Raw genomic sequence first — 25,097 nt, forward strand, 5'->3', positions numbered from 1 at the left:
TTTTGGGGAAGAGAAGTTTAATGTGGGGCCCAAATGTTATTGGAGATTGGGTCGCCAACGAAAATATATTATATTATTATTCAAGGTCTTGGCCCAGGTAACGTTACAATATGGGTCGCAGTTTTGGGCTCCAACAAAATAAAAACAATAATGTTGCTTTTATTTTTTAGAGTAAACACCCAACCCGGTCCTGTCCATTTCAATTTAGGACAAGGTGATCCCTCACCAAAAAAGCAACCCATGCCTGTCTCTGTCTATGCATAAAATAATTCATCGCGCCCCCTCCCTTGTATCCCCTGTCCATAGTTGACGGAAAAGTCTGATGTGGCACTTACCGGCGCTGATCTGGCAGTTAGCGCAGAGTTAACTTCCAACGTGGATGAGTGGGAATGGACAGGGGTCGATTTGTCCCCCTGTCCCATTCAAAAACGATGCCGTTTCTAACTTAAGAAGAAGCAAACGTCATTCTCACTCTCATAACCCCCGAAGCCCTAACTCATATTTACAGAATAACCAAAACCCCTCCACCTTCTTCGCGCGAAAGGACAGTGAGTGGTGGAAGTAGCAAGTATTGGTGCTGACAAGGCTGCCAGGAAGGACTCGGAAGACTCCTCTAATTCCGCACTTGACGGAGTCACTAACGTCGTGCAGTGGAGGCAGCTTGTGTCACCATTCAGGTTAGTAACGAATTTGGACATCTAAAACATTAGCACTATCTAATCTCTGTTCATAAATTGCATGTTGGTGTTGCATTGTTCAGTAGGTTGAAATGAGTTGCCTGGTTGTGGGTTTTTAAAAATGTTGTGGACGTGAATGGATTTTGAAGTTTTTTAGTTAATTTGTTAAATAATTAATGTTGCTTGTCAGTAGTTTAGATGATTGGTACAGTGAGATAAAATGTCATGAATTGGATTTTGATTATTAAAAATAATTTTCAGATGGATGAGTTTGAAGTAGTTCCTATTTTCCATCATGGAGGAAATTTTAAGAGGAATGCACAAGGCAAATTAGAATATGTTGATGGAAAAGTCAAGAAGTGGCCACCTTTAGACATTGATTTGGTGAACTTCTTTGATTTTGAAACGTTACTGAAGGAGTTGGGTTACACAGAGTACAAGACCATGCTTTGGTTTGATAGCATGGCACCTGACTTAGAATCTGGCTTACATGTAATGAGGGGTGATACTGAGATAAATGACATGAGGAATAACAAGATTAAAAACAAGGGGACAAATGAGATTTACATCTACTTTGATCACCCGATTAGTGTGCCAGAAGTTGTGGATGAGGAGATGCAAACTGGAGGAGGTTATTATGAGTGACTCATCTTCCTCAAGTGATGGGTATGAAACAATTGAAGACGAGCCATATAAGCCACCTCCTCCAGAATATGAAGATACTCATAGCAGTGACGATAGTGAGGAACAGAAAAGGAAGGAGAGATTGAAGAAAAAGAAGAAGAAAATGGTGTCACCAAGGAAGAGAGCTAGTCAGGGTTCAGCTGGGGAGGTGAAGTGTGGTCCAGCTGGTGAGGTGAAGGATGGACCAGATGGTGAGGTGAAGTCTGGCCCAAATAGAAAATTAAGCAAGGGTCGCCCAAAAAATAGGGATAAGCCTGGACCAAGTAAAGGTGGTCCAAGTTATTCTCCAAAGACAGCTAAGAAACGGGCTTCCAAGAGGTATTCAAGTAGGAGGAGGACACATATTCTAAGGGATGGAAAAACTAGGGCAGAAAGTACAGTAGTTGATGGGCCTAAAGCAGGGGGTAGTGTGGAGGCTAGACATGGAGTGGTCGGGAATACAATGGCATCAAATTCTGATATTGTTGGGGAAGAGTTAGACTCAGATTATGACAAGCCTTATGAATATGAGAGTGAAGTATTTAACAGCCCAGTGTCTGATGATGATGAAAACAGGACTGCATTTGATGCTTTCAATGAGGAGACCGAATATGGGAAAGTTGAATTTAAGGTGGGGCAAACTTTCATCACAATGAAAATTTTTAAGAATGCACTAAAGGACTACTTTGTGTATGAAGGGAAGGATGTGATGTATCTAAAGAATGAAAAGAAGAGGGTGAGGGCTGCATGTGCAGAAGAAAACTGTCCTTGGTTGATTCTGACCTCTTGGAACAGTGCTGGGGGGTGTTATCAGGTGAAGACATTGGTTAATGCGCATAACTGTGCTAGAGATTTTGGCAGTAATCTAGCTAACAAAGAATGGGTAACATCAAAGTTGTGAAGAGGCTACTGACTCAGCCTGAGTTAAAGCCTAAACAGGCCAGGGAGTATATGATTGAGGAGTACAATGTACATCTTAGTGAGAAAATGATAAGCAGGGGACTGAAGGTTGCCAGAGAGATAGTTATAGGCAACGAACAAGCTCAGTATGGAAAGCTCTGCGACTATCTGATGGAACTACACAGGAGTAATCCAGGGAGTACAGCTATGATTGATGTCATACCTCAGCTAGAGTCACTGCCACTGTTCGACAAGTTGTATATAAGTTTGGATGCATGTAAAAGGGGTTTTAAAGATGGGTGCAGGCCTCTAATCGGGTTGGACGGGTGCTTCCTCAAAGGTTACTATGGTAGACAACTTTTATCTGCAGTGGGGCAAGATGCCAACAACCACTTTTTTGTCATTGCGTATGCTGTGGTTCCGAACGAATGTAAAGACACCTGGGGCTGGTTTTTGTCAATACTGAAGCAGGATCTAGGGGATTGCATTGAGTTAGGACTGAATTTTATTTCCGATCAACAAAAGGTCAACTCTAAACCCTGCTAAGTTAACTTGTTTGATGTCATTTACTGTAACTTATTTTTGGATGCATATAAATTTAATCAGCTACTTGTATTGAAGACTTATGTATGAATTACTCTGTTTTGTATCATAGACTTGTACTACTGTGCTATGAATTTGATCATAATTATATATAATTCTGCACTCTGCTTTGGTTAGTTAATATGTTCCACTGAGATAAAACTTTTTTATTTATCAGTTTATTAGTTGATGAATTAATTCTTATGTTAGCTAAGAGTCTATTTCATTCATCATGAGTTCATGATTAAATATGTTGTATTGCAGCTCCCTGATTAGATATTGTATTTAACAAATTTGATTTCTCTAATAAAAATTAGTTGATTATTTTGGAATATATATAAACATATAGATAGATATCTCTCTCTATAATATTGCCAAGAGTTACTTTAATTTGAGTCTTAGCATTTTAAGTGTGGATCATTGCTAATAAGAATTTTCTGATATCATGTCCTTGGACTGATACAGGGCTTGGCATTGGCCTTGAAGGAGATATTTCTGAGAGCTCATCACAGGAATTGTGTACTACATATTTGGAAGAATTTTATCAAGCACTTCAAAGATGAAGAGACGAAGCAATTGGTTTGAGAATGTGCAAGGTGCACCACACACACTGAATTAGCTGCTGCGATGGAGAAGTTAAAGCGAGTAAGTGCACCAGCATGGGAGTATATGCAAAAATTTGAGCCGGCTGTATGATGTAAGGCGTACTTTAGTCATGGGCCGAAAGTGGACAACATAACTAATAATATGTGCGAAGTATGGAATGCAAAGATTGTGGAGCATAGGGAAAAGCCTATTCTAACGATATGTGAAGGGCTGCGGTGCTACATAATGAGAAAGATGGTAATGCACAAGAAGAAGTTGGAGTCTCACATTGGACCGCTTGCACAGTCCAACATAAGAAGTTGGATCAATTTATCAAGCCTAAGAGTCATAAATGGAGAGCTATATGGGCTAGTGATTCGAAAAGAGTCCTCTTTGAGGTTCATTCCCAAAACCATAAAGTGGGAGTTAATCTTCACAAGAGGACGTGCACATGTAATGTCTGGCAGTTGACTGGTAATTCTGGTCTTATAGTTATTGGATTAATATTTAGTTGTTATAATTTTTGGTTTATCACTGTCTGTCCATTGTGTTTTTCTAATTATGCATCACTTCGTTATTGTCCATAGAAATGTTCTGTAGACATGCAGTTGCAGCAATAGCTAAAATAGGTCTTAAGGCTGAGAATTTTGTCCATAAGTGGCTAACTATAGAAGCCATCAGAGCAACTTATTCACATTGTATTAAGCCAATCAACAATGAAGAGTATTAGACACCTACCAATGCACCAAGGCCACTGCCTCCCATTATTAAGAGAGCTGCTCATAGACCTAAGTTGAAGAGAAGAGCCGATCCAGTTGAGAGAGAGATGAGCACCACCAAGGCAAAGGAGACATTCGTTGTTACTTGCTCCAAGTGTGGCCAAAAAGGCCATTACTACAAGACATGCCCAAATGCAGTACAAGATCCCAACTGGAAGCCTATGACTAAAAAGGAGAGATGAGCACAGAAGAAGACCTCAACTCAGAATTCATCAACTGGTCCAGCAACAGGCACTGATCCAACAACAAACACTGATCCAGCAATAAGCACTGATCAGGTACAATGTGTTAGTTTTCAGAATTGAGTTATCCTAAACAATAACTTCTTTACTCTATGTTTAAGAATTGAGGTACAATGGCTGTGTTATGTACTGATTACATTTAGATGATATTTGAGCTGTGTGTTTTTATTTTTGTCAATGATTAGGTTCAAGAATGTCATGAAAAGACCTCTGGTCTCAATGCAAATGTCACAACAGTAGGGCCAACCTCAGATTCTGTGGTGAGTCTATGGTTTAGGTTTATGTGTTACACTGATTTTGTTGCTAGCTTTCTATAATATATTGATTTTTGTCATAGAGCAAGGCGAGAAAAGCTAAGAAGAAACTACCCAAAAAGCCAATCACAATTGGCGCATCGACCCAAAATCAAAGAGAAGAAATCTTAGTATCACAATCTACACCACCATCTGAGAATGTCATTTTTTTCCTGTTTTTTAAACTAACAAAACCTGTTTCATGCAAGAAATTATTACTTCTCAATCCCTTAAAGTTTTCATTCATATAACTGTTAAACCTACCTTGTTACAGGCTATAGGAGAAAACTCCAATGACAACCCTACACCATTTAGGGAGAAGCACCAGATTATTAGGCCTCCAGCTCCATGTTTCGTGCCTCCACCCAAACCAGCACCAGGACCAACCTTATGGTTCAAATCTCAACCTTTCCAAACACCAAACCCGATGCCTCATACCTCACAGCTCCAAGCAAATGACTCAATAGCTGGGAAGACTACTCCAGAAATCAGTCATGATGCAATCTCTGAAGAGACGATGGCAGCTGCAAATTCGATTACTGCATCAAAACTTTTGAAATTTGTGCCAACACCCGGCTACAGGCCACCAGGACTCAGGCCTCCTAAGCAGGGGTGACTGTGCTAATAGGGATTTAGAAATGTGTTACTTTTATTTTGTTATTTTGACACTTTAGTTTGAAGGATACAATTATTCCAACAAATATCTTACTGTTCTCTTGGTATTTTGGTATTCACAAGTGTGTAACTTTTATTTAGGGCCATGTTGCCTCTGCAATGATATTATGACTGTAAACATATGAATTACATGTTTCTTGACATTATGAATATAATGGTATGAATTGTTATGCTTTACAAGATTTACTTCAATCCATGTTACAAGCACAAATATTTGTTGCACTAATTTGCATTAAGTTCAGATAACAAATTTTAAACAGTCATAATAATAATTCATTTTCATATAATTTCCACAATGTTTACATATACAATTTCATCTTGCCACACAATTCTTGGATACACTAAAATTATTCATTAGGTTGCATACATACTTGTCCTAAATAAACAGGCAACCATAACCCTAATCAAAAATGCAAAAATACTACAACCTAACCCCAAGCATCTACTTTCACCCATTTTTTTTTTGCTCTTTCCCAATTGATTTTCTAATCCAATCAACCTAATTTCTAGCTCTTCCACTTTGTCATCCACCGCATCACTTAGGCCTTCAAATCGATGTTGGTTCTGCGGCAATACCCCCTTTGATATTGTCTTCGAAACATGCTCATTAAAGGAAGAAACATAATCATCTAGCCATACAAAAAATGAGCAACGACCTTCTGCAGTCTACATTTAGACAAATTCAAAAAGGTTAAAACCATGAACATACCTTGAAGTAAGTATAGAATCGAATACAATCAACACAAAATTTTCCATTAACATACCTTGAATTTAGGGCAATGTAAGAATAACCTATCCGGATTATTTTTGTTCGCAGACATGAGCAGAATAGCATCACAGCCGCAATAGCATTTTGGGGACACCCATCTCTTCTTCCTTCTACCTACAATACTCTCATTAGAGTTCATGCTATAACTCCAATTATCGCCAGCTCGCATGTTGGAGGATGAGCAATGGTCTCCACTTCCAACCATGGTCCCCTAGGGTTTCGTTATTATTTGGAATATGAATAGTTTGTGTAGAGGTTGTTGAGGAACCAGAAGATGAAGTTAATGTTTGCTTCTTCTTAAGTTAGAAATGGCGTCGTTTTTTAATAGGACAGGGGGACAAATTGACCCCTGTCCATTCCTCTCATCCACGTTGGAAGTTAACTCTGGGCTAACAGCTTGATCAGCGCCGGTAAGTGCCACATCAGACTTTTCCGTCAACTATGAATGGGGCATATAAGGGAGGGGGCGCGATGAGTTATTTTATGCACGAACAGGAACCGGTGTGGGTTACTTTTTTGGTGAGGGATCGCCTTGTCCTAAATTGAAATGGACAGGAATCGGGTTGGGTGTTTACTTTATTTTTTATAATGTTATTTTTCATATGATTTTTTTATATTTTATATAAATTTGTAGAGAAAAGGAGGAACTTATCCTTCCCTAAAATTAGAAGGCAAAAATCTAGTTGACTATTGTATAATTTTTTATTTTAAAATATCTTTCATTATATACTTACGTATAATACATTTTGTTATTTATAGAATTTGAAGTTTTGAACCAAAGACTTTTTAACTAGAATGTAAGATATTTACCGTCTTGTCTAATCTCACTAACTGTCTGTTAATATACTAATGTATTTAATATTATTGAAAACTTTAAAACTATCTTTTTTTCACATAATCTTTTTTTTATAGTCCGCAAAAAGAAAAGAAAAGAAAACTCCACTCAATTAAGTTTTTTTTTCGTATTCTTAGTTAGGAACTTAACTTAAGTAGTTTTGAGACAGATTATTTGATTAGGTGTTTGTTTTGATACGATAATAAATTTATACGTATCGATACAATAAACATTGTAGACAAATAATAAAATAACATGTGAATTATAATATCTATAGAACGTCTCTCTCACTCTCAATTTTCCGACTCAAACTCTATTTTCTCTCTCACTACCACTAGCCCACTAGAGTTTCTCTTGGTCTCACTCGAATCTTGTCTCCTTCGCACTCGTTGCCGGCGTTTCAACGTCTCCCGGCCTTCCCAGGGCTCCTCTTCGTCTTCTGGTTTCGGGTCCTCGCCGTCACTGAGTCACAGTAGACCGTTGGTGAGTTCCTACATCATCGCTTTCCCTATTCTGTCTTTTCCAGATTTCTCTTCTCCTTGTATTTTAAGATGATGTTGAATTACTAATAAATTAATTTACCTTGTTGATGATCTAAATATTGCTATAAATCATGAGTAAAGTAGGATTATCAATTTACATAAAATTTCTTAACAATCGTGCATTCATTTTAGTAAAATTGGAACATTCTACATTCACAAATCAGCATACTACCTTTACTTATGATTGTACTACTTATTTATGCATTGTTTATGGATTTCAACTTTGGTCGTTTGCCAAGTTTCATGTCTAATCATTTAATTACTTCTATTGGTGATAAAATATTCTGGTTGTCTATATTTTTATTATGGTATATATGTACATAGATACATATTTCTATTATTAGTATGCGTCTGCTGGGGAACTTATGAGATTACATTTACTGAAGTTTTGAAATTGATGTTATAATTTTTTTAGTTTTATGATCCAGTTGTTGGACAAATTTTTTTAAGACGAGAGGGATTTAAAATTATATAATTTGAGATGGTTGAGGAGCCACCTTGGTCTGGTTCAATAGAAACCTATTATTTTCTCAACCACCTTAAGGGAAACATCCTATATGCCAGGCACAATGCCAGTGAAGCTGAGGTGAAAGAGGTCGCAAGAATAGCTAATGCTCATAATTTCATTAGTAGTTTTCCTCATGGTTACGACACACATGTTGGGATGAGAAGTGCTAACTTAACTCCAGGACAGAAATAAAAAATTGCAATTGCTACAGTAATTTTGAAAAATGTGCCTATGTTATTGTCAAATGAAGCCTATTCATCTATTGAATCTGAGTCAAGCCGAGTAGTGCTAGAGGCTCTAGACACACTAGTCATGAAGAGGTTTGCAGGTGACAAGAACGGGAACAATGAAGCTTGAATTAGCACTAGGCACTGATAGTCATAGAAAGGAGGAAAGTATAGCAGGAATAGATGTGTAAAATTTGAAAATAGGAGTTTGGAGTTTAGTTGGTACGAGGTTTTTGAGCTGTATGCATATTCTTTTGGAGGCAAGTTGTTTGGACTGGCAGTGTTGTCTCTATTGGTATTTTGATTTGTTTCTTAAAAAGAGGAAGGTGGTGGAATCAATGCTAATTCTGCTTAGTTGGAATCTATAGTGTGGATAGATGATAAACTTATTCATTAATCATTACTGTATTTTTTCTTCTTTGTGAAAATTATATAGAAAATTCAGTCCATTAATTGTAACCTCTGCACATATATAGTGAAAGTTTAGAAAAACTTTCTCTTTTGTTGGTTGACTTACATGGGGCCTCTTAAATTTTACCCCTCTCCGTAACGAATGCAAATACTCCACATGGCAACATATGCCAAGTGATACAGTTTTTTGTGATACAGATTTTTGTCCCGAAAAGACTTAAAGACGGTAGATGCCAATGGCAACATTAATACAAGATAATTGGTTTGTAATAAAGCAAGAGAAAGACATTGGAAGCACCTTAAAAGGGACAATCGGCAAGGGGAGCATAGGGCAATTACTCGTGTCAATTGCAAGGCTAGGATTCGTTTCATTCGTCACTATAGGACGGGTAAGTGAAAAGTCAGTGTCTTTGAGAGTGAATACAATCATCAACTGTGTCCACCTAAGTACAGACATCTTATTGCTGCAATCGTGAGCTTAATGACACCGATAAAACACAAGCAGGCAACTTGTGAGCATGTGGTGTTAAAACCTATCACATAATGAGTTACATGATTTTCCAAAAGGGTGGATATGATAAAGTTGGTTTTACCAGCAAAGACCTACATAACCACATTAGTAAGACTAGGCGTGGCCAAGTGAAAGACGATGATGCTTTTGCTGCGTTGGCTTATCTGTTGTCCAAAGCAGACAATGACCCATTATTTCTAGGAAAGTTCACCTTAAAAGATGGTAAGTTAGATAATTTGGTGTGGGTTGATAGAGCAATCGTTGTTGATTGCGAATGTTTTGGCGATGTACTGGCTTTTGACACCACTTACAAGAAAAATGTCTACAACAAGCCCTTAGTCATATTTTCAGGGACCAACCACCATGGTCAAACAACTATCTTTGGATGCGCCTTGCTTTCGGATGAAAGGTCAAAAACTTTCAAGTGGGCACTGAAGAAATTTTTGGAAATCATGTCAGACAAACTATTTGGAGGCGTTATGACAAACAGGGACCCGCTATGAGAGATGCCATCTTAGAAGTATTTTCTGGTATACCACACCGCCTTTGTGCATGGCATCTCTATCGTAATGCGGTACAGAATATAAAAAATAAACATTTTTGGGATGACTTTAATGTATTATTGTATGGATAGTTTACTGCAGAAATATTTGAACAGAGATGGAGCGAGATCATATCAAAATATGGACTTGTTGAGAATGAATGGGTCCAGGGCATTTATAATGACAAAATGAAGTGGGCTATCACATATTTGAGGGAGCACTTCTTTAGCCGCAAAAGAACTACATCACAGTTTGAGGGAATTCATTCATTATTGAAGAACTATGTTGACAGTAAAACCAGTCTCCTTGAATTCATGCATAAATTCAGTGAAGTACTAAGGCATTACCGAAACAACCATCTTACTGCTGACTTTGATACCTTTTAAGTTTCCTGTTTTGACTACGTGCTTGAAAAGTTTTGAGAAACAAGCTGCTGAAGTTTATACTAGAAATATTTTCAAACTTGTAAAAGATGAGATAGAAGCAGCAGGTGCTTTAAATGTGACTGAATGCCCAAACAGTGGAGATATTATTGAGTACAACACGAGTGAGTATTTTAATCAGCAATGGCTATTTAAAGTATTTTACAATAAAGACAAAGATCTGTTTGTGTGTGAGTGCAGGCGATTTGAGACTCGTGGATTACCGTGCTCCCACATCTTTGGGGTCTTGAAGCATCACAACGCAAATGCATACCTTCATCTCTTATCTTGAAAAGATGGACAAGAGATGCAAAGAGTAATTTTATATGCTCAATTGGAGAGCAAGACTCCGCTGATGATATAGTGCACACACTTAGATGCAGTGCAATAGCATCAATTTGTTAGAAGCTTTATGATATTTCTTCAAAAAATTCATCCGACTATAGAGAAATCTCAAGTGAGTTACTTAAGCTAATTTCAAAGGTAGAAAAAAAAGTGATGCGCAAGCGAGACTTTCCCCCACGTCAACGCTAATAAGTGATCTAGCTGTTGTGAAATCAAAAGGTGTTCTAAGAAAAGTTTCGAAAGGCCAAAAGAGGCGAAGATGTTCACATTGTAAGTCAAGAAGGCATTTCATTAGGACATGTCTAGTACTCGTCAACGAGGACTCACCCGTTGAATACTCAAATAAAGAAGATGAACTAGCAGTATTAATATAATGCTTTTTTTATTAGTTACTTTATGCTTATCTATTATTTTAGTTGTAATACCCTCCCTTCATCCCTTCTAGAAACAAAATTAAATTCGAAATTTGAAAATCAGTTAGGAGATGGGCTTAGAATTTTGAATTTATGGATAGGAATCTAGTAACCACCCTCCATTTGAATTTAAAATTATCCCAACCACTCTATCCCCAAATGTATATAAATAGGGGTGCAAACACAAGAGGCAAGCTCAAAGAAGCGTTAGGAAAAGAGTAGGGAATTATGATTTTCTTACTTTTATGTTGGCATGTAGTATGATATATTTTATTTCCTTCCATCCATGCATGGCTACCATCTTTCATGTGTCTTATGACATTAATTATCCTTTACTCATCTTTTATCCACATTGATCATGATTATCTATTATGTCATTCATACCCTCTTGATCCATTAATATATATCTCATATTTTATGTGCATTTACATGACTTTTTATACCATTATATTATTATTCTTTTAATGTTGAGAGTACATACCTTTTTTTATGTCTTGTTCAATATACCATATGTTATTATGTGCAACTAAATGACCTCTTATATCATTATGTTATTATTACTCCTTTAATTGAAGGTCAAAGGTACATGCTTTCTTATAATATTTTCAAGTATTTGATATACCCCATTCTTACTATGTGCAATTAGATTATATTTTATACATTATATTATTAATATCTTCTTAGGGTCAAGAGTATATGTTTCCTTATAATTGTTTTATCTAATTGATATCCCCTATTTTATTATGTGGAATTATTTGAACTTTTATACCATTGGATTAATAATATTTTTTTGAGTTAAGAGTACATGCCCTCTTGTAATTACTTTATTCAATTATTTAAAATATCCTATGTTTTTTATATAATGTACATTTACATTATATTTTATACATTATATTATTAATATCCCTCTAGGGTTGAGAATACCTACTTTCTTATAACATCTTATTCAACATGCTCATTTTATCATGGTATATGTCCCTCCTCTTGCATGATCTATTCTTGCATGAATCTCTTCTTGTGTATGCCTAAACAACCCTAATTATAAATTAAACTGAGAGAATGATCCTTCGGTAAGGGAAGGTGACCCCCAAAGACAAGATAATCGAGATGATCCTTCGGTAAGGGAAGGTGATCGGCAAACTTTTGGGAACCTTCGGTAAGGGAAGGAGACTCCCATCAATTTTATATAATAAGATATCTTTGTTGATATAACTCTTTTCTTGTGTATGTCTAAATAACCTTGATTGTAAATTGAACTGAGGGAATGATCCTTCGGTAAGGGAAGGAGACTCCCATCAATTTTATATAATAAGATATCTTTGTTGATATAACTCTTTTCTTGTGTATGTCTAAATAACCTTGATTGTAAATTGAACTGAGGGAATGATCCTTCGGTAAGGGAAGGTGACCCCCAAATACAAGATATCGATATGATCCTTCGGTAAGGGAAGGTGATCGTTCGAGATGATCCTTTGGTAAGGGAAGATAATTGCCAAAACGTTTGGGATAAGAACATTCGGTAAGGAAAGGGGACTCCCACCTTTTATACCGGTTTGAGCTCAATACCCTTCATAAAAGCTACAAGTTAAGGAAGAAGAAAGTATAAGGCAAAGTTTGATCATAATGATGTTCTTTTTTTAAGATTTATTTATGAATATGTCAACATTTCAGATGTTACTATTCTTCTATTTTTCCTATGTGCTTTCCTTTTTGCCTACATGCTTTACAAAGAAATATTCATATTACATGCCATATCATACGATCTTTTTTAAATCCCGCACGTGGGCTGGAGATAGATATGGAGGTGTTGCATAGCACTCCTACTGAGACTTTAAGTTCTTATCCCTTTTATTTTTCCATACTGTCTCCAGAAGAACATGGCACAGCAGATAGAGACGACGCAGTGCCCCCCAAAGGTAACCTCTAAATATGACCCCTCGAAGCACGCGTGGGTAGTTACGACCACTACTACCGTGCTCCAAACTATCTACTTAGGTCAAGAGTTCGTGGAAAGAGAACCCCAGCTGCCCGTCGTAACCTTCCTAGATAAGAACGCTTCAGCATTCAAGAAACGGTCATCTTAGGTGATGCATCTCGAATCAGACTCCGAGACGGAGGAAGAGGAATCCAACAACCCTGGACAAGAGGAAGATACTATGGATGAGGATCCAGAGGAGGAGTTGAACCCTTGCGAAAGTCCAAAGGTGGAATACGTACCCTATTTCCCCACTTCGGCACCCCGTCGAGTCTTAGTTCATCCCACACAACGGAACCGGATCTTCACTGCGCAAAAAGGTGTTGGAGGAAAACCACTGGTACCTCGATTCGTGAATAACTGAAGGGTCCTGATCAAGGGTAGGATAGGACACAAGTATGGGAGCCTCTTCGACGAAATTAGTTAGGACGTATTAGTTTCTTTTTCTTTTGTTATAATTTCCTCTAAGCATTTTATTTTGAACCGTACTCATGGGAAAGTTGTTATTTCATATTTATTCAATTCCATCGTTTTAGTGCTACTCACGCACACTTCTTCCTTCCTTGCATAACGATTAAGTTCATTCTCTTTTTCTACCGAGTGTGGCACCTTATTCAAAGACCTTCAAGGATAGGATTTTAACTTAGGGTGTTATATTAGTGTCTTTTATAGAACTACTAAAAAATGCTATATTTTGATTAAGTTTTCTTTTTTTTTTCGTAGTGCTTATATTATTTCTTCTTTTGTCTGTAACAAAAAATTCAAAGGTAGTGAAAGCAAGAAGTTTGTATCTAAATTGAAAGCTACACCGAAGATTAGAGCAAATGGCAAAAAAAAAATGGACAAAATGTAACATTTTGCATATCTAATCATTTATATTAGGGTGTTCAAGAAGGAAAATTATAGTCTTATTTTGACTTTAGATTATTTAATCCAATAGCATAAGTGCAACTCAGAAAATAAGGGAGAGTGAGATCAAGACTTTGAAAAAGTCTTACTTAACTCTACTTGTCTTACTAGTTTCTTTTTTGAATTTTGTATCGTAATTGTTTGAAAATTCTGATTTATGTTCAGACTGAAGAGATCACTCTAACCCAAGGAACATTAAAAGAAAAGACCAACACACCAAGAATAGAAGTGTCGGAAGTTATAGGTGCAACTACAACCAAGAAACCAGGATTGCCACAATATCATTATTATCCAATGGTTCATCCTTATCAACCTTGTGGTGGAGCCCTCCCCATTCCCTTTTATCCTGTTTAACATGGCACGACATACTTCAACCATTATCCTTCTACTGTCGGAATTACATCATATCCTCAGTTTTCCCATATCTCGCTGTATTCTAGTGGACCCAGTGATAGGAATGCATGTGTTGAACTTTTGAATGATGTCATCAATAACAAAAAGCCATAGGATCTATATATTATATTTTAAATTTTTTATATTTTTATGGTATAAGATCTTGAATTATAGATTTTTTTTATACTTTTACAAGTTCAATTTCTAATCATATTCTTTTGTGACGTTGAAAGAAATGGACATGACATAAGAGACTATTTATTATGGTCATTCATGGATGTGTTCAAATTATTTGAGTAGATGTGAAAATATATGAGTATCTTTTGTGCTAGCTATGATTTAAGTTATGACCTAGTTGAGGAATTTCTTTTGTGCTAATATACAGAAATTATTATTTGACACAATGGAAATAAGATTTCAGGATGAATGGATTGACTGGGAAAAAATTCAAAAAATTTTTTAGGCACTTGTCTCGGAATCTGTATATGGTGATGCCTGTAATTTGGTTGAATATTGCTGCTGTAGATTCTTGTCAAGAGATGGTGCTGGTATTCATCTTTTCTGTTAGGTTAGTCTATGTTTGTTCTTTGAAAGGTGTACTGGAAAATTTGATGTGAGGTTACTATTAAAAATTAGAAGATATCCATATCAATATTTAATATCTAGGTTTGCTGCACTCATTTGCCTTTGATGGTTACATCAAACTACAGAATGAAGTGAGTTGGCTGAGCAAGATTCGGCATCAGAATATCATAAAACTCACGGGCTATTATATTCATGGTGAATCAAGATTCCCTATTTATGAATTGGTGGAGAATGGATCATTGGAAACTCAATTGCATGGTACATTGATTTCATTTCATTCATGTTGATTCAGAAGAAATACATAAAAAGTATCTATAGTTGGGAACTAAAATGTCTTATATTGTTTGTTTATATTAACCATAATTGTAAGGCCTAATCGTGGATCATCTTTAACTTGGTATCTCCGTTTAAGAATTGCAATTGATGTTGCTAGGTGATTTTGTCACACTTATTCTGTCAAAAATTGCTAGTAAAGTATTTCTTGTCTTGTATGTATACCATAATGATTAATGACTGATGCATATTTGTCTTTGTTAGAGCATTAGAATATCTTCACGAACACTCCAACCCCCCTGTGGTTCATAGGGATATAAAATCTTCAAATTTTCTTGTTGATTCTAATTTTAATGTTAAGGTTAGACAATACATGACAATTTATCATACATGTTAATTTCTTATTTATGTTCCTACACTGAGTTTTACGGTTTAGCTATCAGATTTTGGACATGCTATATTGCTATCTCTTCTGTAATGCAACACAAGAACATGAAGATGTCGGAAACTTTGGGATATGTGGCACCTGAGTACATATCACATGGTACACAAGAATATTTGTTATTATAATTAAAAGACAAAAGCTTATAGTCTTTGTTACACTGCTTGCTTCTTTCTTGATCCAAATGGTTGCACTATTTGTACTACCTTATAAGCATATTAGTTATATCTAGTCAATTGCAAAAATTGCTAGGTATTCTCATAGTTATGTTAAAAAGGGTAGAGAGAGGTGGAAAAGCTTAGAAAATGTTATGAGAAACTGAAATTGTAAATACTAATAATGATGATTAATTCATGTTACTAACAATGCTTAGTGGGATCAAGTTTGTTGTAAAGAGTAAGAAAGATACATACTCAGAATTAGTTTCTTCATCCAGCATAAAGAACAACTTATCTTCAATCTGCTCAACAATAATGGAAACCTGTAATGATTAAAATTAGCTATCAATACAAAAATATGGTATGCTAATACTTTATATTGAGAACACCACTAAGAAGCGGGAACCAACTGGGTCTTTCTCCACTAATTTCCTTAGTGTTGACACAGCAAGATGCCGTAAATTTGGCTGCATCAAAGAAAAGATTAAACAGAAAATGAGAGTGTATAATACATTATCTAAATGAAAATTGTATAGGAAATAAACCTATCTTGAGGACAGAGTGGAGAGAAGAGTCTGCACATGTGAGTGCATAGAAACAACTTGGGGGTGTAAACAAGTTATTGTGTAAAGCATGCACTCCTGTAGTTTAGCAAGCAAAACTTCAGATAACAATCAAAAGAATTAAGCAATCAAGATACAAACCATCTTGGTAGCATTATGCGCTGCACGTTCCTCTTCTATTCTTCGTTATGTAGTGAAAAGTTTTTCTAGTTGTGCATTTTCATATTTGTAAAAAATAATACTTAAAGGGGGAATAGGAATAACATGAGACATGAAGTATAAACAATGTTTGGCACCACAATTTCCATGTCAGGTACCCTTGATGAAGCTTTTCGAAATTCTAGTGCATAGGGTAAATTAACTCCCTAAAAAGCAACTCATATATCAAAGAAACTACTATTTACTAATATGTATTATTCTGAATCTGCTGATTATGATCAAATTAATCCTAATATCAAAATGGCATAATAACGAGCACCACTAGAAGAAAAATCATAAAGGATCATAAAACACAGAAGTAATAATGATGGCCAAGAAAACCCACTTTTGAGAATAATAATTATATCTCTAATTAAGTCAAAACAATAAGTAATCCGACAAACAAAAAAGAACACAAACATGAACAAAATATAATGCGTATGTCACTAGAAGGTTTATATATATGCCCACAAGAAAACAATAAAAACAAAAATAACAAAATAATGGGATGTTATAAATCTAATCTTGTAGGAATTCATGATCATGACGATGGTAATTATCATTCAGCTTTCTAAGATTTTCAAAGGCATTTTTTTACCCTATACTCGATCATATTATGACTCTTCGACAAGAATGAGACTGCAATTTTTATTCGATTCCTATATCCAACCTAATAAAATATTAACATTTAAACATTAGGCTTAACTACCTAAATATCAAAGAAATAATGAGGAAAAAAATTAGTGTATAATATTACCTTTATGTTACAATTATCATCTTCAAAATAAGCTATTATCTAACTCGCAAACCACACACTTGCGTCACTCCTACATATCGAGCAAAATATATTAGAGAATACTATATAATTGCATAATTTCATACCAATAACTACTAATTATATTATCTTACGATCCAGCTTCGAGGGTGGGAAGGCCTTCTGGTTCTTAAAATTCAAATTGTGAAGAAATCAGATTTAGAGTGCTCTTAAAGTCGTAGAATGAATGATTTTCCAATATTTCGTCTAAAAAAATGGCCTGTTTATGTGTATGTCAGAGTTTGCTTTTTCAGTCATATATCTAGATAATTAAGAAAAAAAAACAGAAAATATATTTACTAATTTCAAGGCTGTTCTCTTTCGCTTGAACTGTTTCTCAATGGAAAACGAATTTAGCAAAATGATTTGTCTTTTAACATGATTGATCACTACGAAGTACCAATGTTCATAACCTTCGTCAGTAGTTTTAGATACAGGGATAAACACCTAATCAAGAGAAAGTCATGTTAGTTATTATAGTTTTTATGTATATTAAAAATAAATGCATTATGTTATGTTATATAATGTATGCAACAGTCCTTACTCTTTTTAAGCAGTCAACTTTCCCCAAATAAATATCGGTGATATAATACTCTAAGCAGTTGGGATCCATCTTGGTCTTCGTTGTCGCCTACGTTAATTTTGTCACTTGTTTATTTGCACAATACAAATAAAAAATATCAGTATTATTTTAACATACACTCCTATATACTTACCGCAAAAGATGGAGGTACAAACCAATAACCACTTTCTCTTTTCAACTCTGTGCAGGGGTGGCAACGGGTAGGGTAGGGTAGGGTTTGAACCCAACCCTAACCCTACTCGCGGGTTGAGCTTTTAACCAAAACTCAACCCTACCCTACCTGCGGGTTGACAAAAAGAAATATTATAATGACACAAGTATCTCATACATAACATAACCATCAAATAACACAAGTATTCAAACAACATAAATTATCCCACAAATAACACAAGTATCTCATACACAATATAACCATCAAATATTAAATTACACATAAAAGTCTTTGTCTAAGTAAATAACATAAACATAAATAAAATTATTTAATTTCATGTCTCCATGAGCATTCCATTTGTTGCAACAACACCGTCACTAGTCTATGCCTTCAGATACAGCATCATCATCATCATTTGCAGTTTGATAATCAGGTTTTCCACCTAAAAATCAAAGATAATAATTTATTTATTAATCAATCTATATATAAATTTAACATTACCATAAACAAATAGAAAAGTTAAATCATAAATAACCTCTTTGACGATATGCTGCCCACAACCAGTTTTGATTACACATAAGAGCTTCCACAGTATCTTCATGAAGACTACCACGATGAGGAGCAATTACTCGACCACTTGTGTTAAAAGAAGACTCAGAAGCAACTGTAGATACAGGGATAGCAAATATATCTCTCGCAATTTTTTGAAGTGTTGGAAATCTAGCTCCATTCACTTTCCACCAAGATAAAATATCAAAGTCGGCACTCAAAGGATGAACATATTCCTCTATGTAATAATCAAATTCAGTCTTCACAAATGAAGCATTTTCTCTCTTCTTTTGTCTAATATACAACTGGTAAGCATCATCATCATCTTGCTCTGCATTCATCTGTAGCTCTTGTGTAGAATCCTCAAATACATTACTTGAATTAGACGGATTTTGTTGGTACTCATGAAGCAAGTCATAGCATATCTGTTTGATCCTCTCAATCTTACTTAAGCACTCATCTTGATTTTGACATAATATTGAGAATTTATACTCAAGCCTAACAAACTTATACCTAGGATCTAGAATGACAGCAACACCCATCATGCCATGAATTTCTTCCCAATACTTATCAAATTTTACCCTCATACTACATGCCATATTACTAATCAGTGGATTTGGAGATGCAGATCATTTTTTCAAGGCAACATTTATATCACATACTTTGTTAAAATAAATGTTGGCTGTTGGAACTTGAGTACCAGAAAATAATTGTGTCACATCATAAAACAACTCTAATTTACCACAAATTTCTTTAGCAAGGTCCCACTCCTCATTGCTTGGAAAACTTTTGTAATTAGGATCTTTTTGTCTTAATCAAGGAAACACATTTCGATACAACCATGCAGTCTCTAACATCACATAAGTGGAGTTCCATCTAGTTGGACAATCAAGAGCTAATTTTTTTGTAAATTGAATATTTGACTTATTACACCAACTCACAAAGATTTCATGTCTTTTAGGGGTTGAAGTCTAATACACCACACTGCCACGAATTTTTTCCACACTCTCCTTAACCAAATTTAGACCATCTTTCACAATTAGGTTCAAAATATGAGCACAACAACGCATATGCAATATGGAACTCCCTAACAACAAATATTTTGAATCTAAGCGCCCCAACAACTCATCAACCATAGCATCATTAGTAGAGCAATTATCCAATGTAATAGTTGACAATTTTCTATCTATGTTCCACTCTAACAAAACTTTCATTAATGCATTCGAGAGCACTTCACTCGTATGAGGAGCGGGAACATAAGTAAAACTAAAAAGCATTCAAAAATATATTTCAATTATTATCTAGAAGGTAAATTAATTTCAAGTAAAAAAAATATTAAAAGTCATATCAATTACTAGAAGTATAATTTAGAAGATTACCTTAATATGCGCATTTGCAAAATCCGTGAACTATCAATGTAGTGTGCCGTGACAACCATGTATCCTTTTTCTTGGTTGGAAGTTCACATGTCGGTTGTAACTGCTACTCGACTATCATTTTCATCCATTAGCTTAGTCATGTTAAGCTTCTCCAACTCATACATTTCAAAAATGTCCTTCTTAATTGTGTTTCGACTAGGCACCTTAAAAGTTGGTTGCATTGATGCCTTCATTCCAACATGTTCCACAAAAGATAAAGGGTACTCATGCATACATATGGCCTTGGCAATACACCTTCTTGTATAAGATGGATCAAATACAAAAGTATCCACAGCACTTGCATGTTTAGATAATGAATCAGCAATTGTTGATTGCCTAGAGTTTGCTAATTTGATCTTTTTACAATAGTAGAGCACGTGATTCTTCAAATTTGTAGTTCCATTTCTTGGATTGGCTCCAAGAACAGATTTGCAATGGTTACATTTTGCCTTCCAATCTTTTTCCTCTTGAAATCGAGTAAAGTATTGCCAATAAACACTCTTCACACTCGATTTGTTGCTATTTTCAATCGAAGCGGACTCATCTGGAACAAAATTAGCAGTTGCTTCCACCAGAGGTTCTTGTTGTTGTTCTTCTGCAGCCACATCTTGTGCCACTACATCCATATTGGTACTTGACATTTCGAAGTGAATTCCCTACAAATATATATATGTGACATGTTTAAATACACTTTGTACAGATAATCAGATATACAATTTACACACACATACATATAAAATAAAATAAAAAGAAAAAAAAAGTTCCTTTCTATATCAACTTAACTTCCATTAGAAAAATAGCTAAGTCTACAACATAAAAATCACAACTACAAAGTATCCTAATTAATCCTCTATAATTCAATTGCAGTCAACATTTTTCCATTTAATCCACAAGAAAAATGATAATAAAAAGGACTAGTACAACTCAGATCAAGTGAAGAAGATGCAGATACATAAACGGCGATAACATACAGGAAAAAACAAGCACGATGCAGCACATAACAACATGGTAAGCTACACAAAGCAACACATCACTACACAAAGCTACTCAATTCATGTCATATCATTTCAAACTTTATTAATTATTTCTTAATGGAATAATCTCTTTAATTTTCAGATCTCTGCTGCCATTTTCAAACTAATAAGCCTACAAAAGTATTTATTCAACGTCATTCTATTTTTTAATGCCACATTTAAATATATGACAGTATAAATTAAAGCTGAACCATCATTCATGTTGCACCGTTTATATTAATCTCAGTAAAATTTTCGATCTGAATGAAGAATCCAAAATAATTACAACCCACCCACAAAATAGCAGCACAGCAGAATACCAAGCAAAGCATTAACAAAATTAAAAAAAAAATGAAGAACAAGTGAGCAAGCACTAACCTTCGATCTGAGGCGGCGAGCAGAATCACCAGATGAATCTGTACAAACACAAACACAAAATCACAACACAGTTCAATAACAAGTAGCACAAACACAAAAATCCTAACACAACAAAATGAAGAATAGAGCAGTGAGCAGAAACCCAGAACCAGAGCGCATGAAAAAAATAAAAAAAAAACAAAGAACAGAGAGCAGTGAGCAGGCAGTGCTGACCTTCGGCGACCAAACTAAGACGACGGCGCGAGCAGAGGACAGACGAGGACGACGGCGAGCAGAAGACAGGCGAAGAAGACGAACACCCAGAGTGCAGACGAAGACGGTGAGTGAGATGAAGACGAAGCTGTTCGGCGAATGGGTTAGGGCTTAGTGTGCGAAGGCTTCCATGGTTCGAAGAGGAGAAAGTGAAGGACTGAAGGCTGCTTCTTTTCTTTATTTCAACCCTAAACATACAACGACACCGTTTATTTGTTTGACTGAGGGTTGCTCTTGCTTTTGAATTGATCTCTCCTTCTTTTGTAAAGTTTTGATAAATTTAATAAGTAAAGTTTACATATTTATAAATTTAGTTCAGTGGCCAGGAGCCTTTTGCATATTCTTAAGGTCCTTGGTTCAACTCCCATATGTAACATTTTTAAACATATATAATACATATTATGGAGGGTGCGGGTAGGGCGGGTAGGGTTGAGGATCAACCCGCACCCTATCCGCTCCGCAAGCCAACCCGCTCCACAGTGGATCGGGTTGGCAACCCTACTCGACCGGGTTGGGTACCCGCGGATAGGGTCCATGCTGCCAGGCCTAACTCTGTAGCACAAGAGAATCAATTGGCTTGCCTGGCATCAAACTCCTGAATACATCTCAGCTAAACAAATCCACAACACTGTTAAAAAACAATATGCTGATTAAGTTTACTTACTTATCCACCAATAGATAACCATATAAGTATGCTGTAATTGCAAGTTCAGTATTGTCCAAACTCATCGAAGCTGTTGGTCTAAAAGATACATGCACCCTGATAAACCACTATTTCATGGTTTATCTTGTGCTCAATTGAGTGGTTTTTATCTACTCTTTACCCACTTATTCATACTATTTGCATGGTTTTACATTTACCTTCCTAATTATGTGCTTTGATTGAAAGCATGCTTCTTTGGACTTATAATTGCTAATATTAATCTTCTTTTATTACCATTAGATGCTTTGATATGTGTGTTAAGTGTTTTCAGATATTATAAGGCAGGAATGGCTTGGAGGATGGAAAGAAAGCATGCAAAAGTGGAAGGAATGCAAGAAGTTGGAGAAATTGCTAAGCTGTCCAGCCTGACCTCTCTGCACTCAAACGGCTATAACTTTATCTACAGAGGTCCAAACGACGCGGTTCCAGTTGCGTTGGAAAGCTAACGTCCGGGGCTTCGATTTGATATATAATATGCTATAGTTCCTCTGACGCTAAGCGATGCGACCGCGTAATCCATGCGGCCGCATTGCAATGACGAAAATCCAGCATGGCAAAAATTCGAAACCAGCGAATTCTGGACTGTTTTTGACCCAGTTTGCGGCCCAGAAAACACAGATTAGAGGCTATAAAGTGGGGGACTGCATCCATTCATAAAGAGGCTCACACCATTCACAATTTTAGGAGTAGATGTAGTTTTTAGAGAGAGAGGTTCTCTCCTCTCTCTTAGGATTAGGATTTAGGATTTCTATCCAATTCTCGTTACAATTGATAAGGATAACTGGGATAGGACCTCCAGTCTTCATACCTTGCCAAGAGTTTATTTTTATTATTATTATTTTATTTTACTTGTCATATAACATATTCCCACCTTACTTCCTAAACCCCAATTTACAAACTCATAACCAATAATACGAACATACTTCCCTGCGATTCCTTGAGAAGACAACCCGAGGTTTAATACTCGGTTATCAATTTAAAAAGGGGTTTGTTACTTGTGACAACCAAAACGTTTGTACGAAAGGGATTTTTGTCGGTTTAGAGACTATATCTACAACGCAACTGTTTTTATGACATTCTTTACTGGCAAAAATCCCGACGTCACACCCACTAAATATAAAAAAACCTATTACTATTGAAATAATAATAATAAAAACTAAACTACTTATTACTTAGTACTCACAATAGGTAGCTCTAGTCCAAGAACATTAATTGGAGCAAGTGAGTCTCTTCTTTTTTTTAGTAGTAGACAAATCCGTCTTTGCGTTCTCAATAGAACATAGCAACAATGGATTACTCGATGCACTACCTTGTTGAGTAAGAGTATTAGAATTGGAACCAAAGACCTTAAACACCTTAGAGGGGGAGCTAGAATTATTTTCCAAATGTTGAACAAGAGATTGGACTAGTTAAATCAATTGACCAATTGAATTGGCTAATGAATCCAAAGTCACTTTGTCCTTCAATGGATCGTGTTCACTGTAACGCTAAAAAAAAGTTAACAAGGATGTAAAAATAAAGATAATAGTGAGATATTAATCAAATGACAAATTGAAATTCACAATAAACACCCAAATGTAGAACATAAAAAATCATTCATCAAATTACAAATCTAAATTCACCGTAACCAGAGTCTAGATATAAGAGACATGTCATTGTCACCACTTTGGAACAAACCCAGGGACGTGTGCGACTGTGTGCATAGTAGGACAAATTGCTGAGGACACGATAAACGGTGACAACGCAACGAACTACGGCAAGACAGCAAGGCAGAAAAGAGAGCGAATTTGCGACAATAAAGAGAAGCAACGGAGATAGTAAAATTATGTGCAACTATGTGTGAAGCCGATTAGACGAAGGAGACGCAGGCGACCAGCAGAGAGAACGGTGGTGTAGGACAGATGACAAAGGCGCAGAAGGCAGAACAGTGATAAAGTGAGAGTGAGTGAGTCACGACGGCGAAGAGTGAGTGACCAAATCCTAAACCCTTTTTACTTTTTTTTTTGCCAAAATACATAATCATATCATGTATGCTCATATTTTTATTTTATAATTTTTAGGCATCTTTTTTTTAATATTTTTTATAGTAAAAAATAATACCATACACATATTTTTAAATCAAAGAATTTTCCTGTAAGTCAACAGAAGAGAGATGGTAACAAAGGGCCATACATGAATCAAATCCAAAAATTCTTATATGCTAGATTTAAATAACAAGAAGAGAAACATGTTAATAATGCCAAAAAACGGGATTGATTAGAATAACAAGGATTTGGATAGGTTTATGAATGACAAAAAATCTTTTTCCCGTTTTCTTTTGAGATAAATTTATATAACTAAATTAATTAATATTACAATATAATTCATATTTTTTTAATTGAAGAAGTGAATGAAAAGGCTCGTTATTAAAAGAAAATAAAAGAATATTGAGAACAAATTTATAAAACAAGAACAATAAAAATAATAATTATTACGTACATGTTCAAAATTTCTATTGATTCTTGATGGTTCTTCATATTAGGAATAGAACTTGCCTCAACAGAAGCAGTCTGATTATTTCTACGTGTTTTTACCATTATAATTAGCTTATGATTTTATGTGTTTTAGAAAAAATACATAATAATGATAAAAGAGAGTCGCTATTATATATCATTTTAAAGTGAATCTATATTAAATATAAATTCAATCTAATTATTGACAATCTTATTAGTATTATAATCAAAATAAATCATACAGATTTTATTTTTAAATAAATCATATATTCAGTCAAAATCAATATTATATATAAAAATTACAAGTTTAAATGATAATATCACTAG

At 35.4% G+C, this 25,097-nt stretch overlaps 2 protein-coding genes across 2 annotated transcripts; one reads left to right on the forward strand and one right to left on the reverse strand.

The window, feature by feature from the left end:
• LOC107646565 (protein FAR1-RELATED SEQUENCE 5-like) lies at window positions 8,925-9,702 on the forward strand. The gene is made up of 2 exons (XM_016350744.1): window positions 8,925-9,077; window positions 9,256-9,702. Exons 1-2 carry the CDS (start codon window positions 8,925-8,927, stop codon window positions 9,700-9,702), a joined length of 600 nt encoding a protein of 199 aa, XP_016206230.1.
• Window positions 18,173-21,792, reverse strand: LOC107646563. The gene is made up of 6 exons (XM_016350742.2): window positions 21,680-21,792; window positions 21,537-21,607; window positions 21,324-21,361; window positions 19,894-20,588; window positions 18,501-19,780; window positions 18,173-18,407 (listed from the first exon to the last, which is right to left on the reverse strand). The coding sequence occupies exons 1-4, from the start codon at window positions 21,769-21,771 to the stop codon at window positions 19,977-19,979; spliced, it is 813 nt and encodes a 270-aa protein (XP_016206228.2). The 5' UTR covers window positions 21,772-21,792; the 3' UTR covers window positions 18,173-18,407; window positions 18,501-19,780; window positions 19,894-19,976.

The sequence above is a fragment of the Arachis ipaensis genome, chromosome B06, assembly GCF_000816755.2.
Source record: "Arachis ipaensis cultivar K30076 chromosome B06, Araip1.1, whole genome shotgun sequence".
In the NCBI taxonomy this organism is placed as follows: Eukaryota; Viridiplantae; Streptophyta; class Magnoliopsida; order Fabales; family Fabaceae; genus Arachis; species Arachis ipaensis.

What these genes read in the sequence shown, in the direction of transcription:
- LOC107646563 (XM_016350742.2), bottom strand. Translation starts at nt 21,771, where the DNA reads ATGTTTAGGGTTGAAATAAAGAAAAGAAGCAGCCTTCAGTCCTTCACT. An exon ending in TCTTAGTTTGGTCGCCGAAG is followed by an intron (nt 21,362 to 21,536) that starts GTCAGCACTGCC and finishes GTGTTTGTACAG; the next exon opens with ATTCATCTGGTGATTCTGCT. An exon ending in CTCGCCGCCTCAGATCGAAG is followed by an intron (nt 20,589 to 21,323) that starts GTTAGTGCTTGC and finishes ATATATTTGTAG; the next exon opens with GGAATTCACTTCGAAATGTC.
- LOC107646565 (XM_016350744.1), top strand. Translation starts at nt 8,925, where the DNA reads ATGGCAACATTAATACAAGATAATTGGTTTGTAATAAAGCAAGAGAAA. An exon ending in CATTCGTCACTATAGGACGG is followed by an intron (nt 9,078 to 9,255) that starts GTAAGTGAAAAG and finishes ATTTTCCAAAAG; the next exon opens with GGTGGATATGATAAAGTTGG.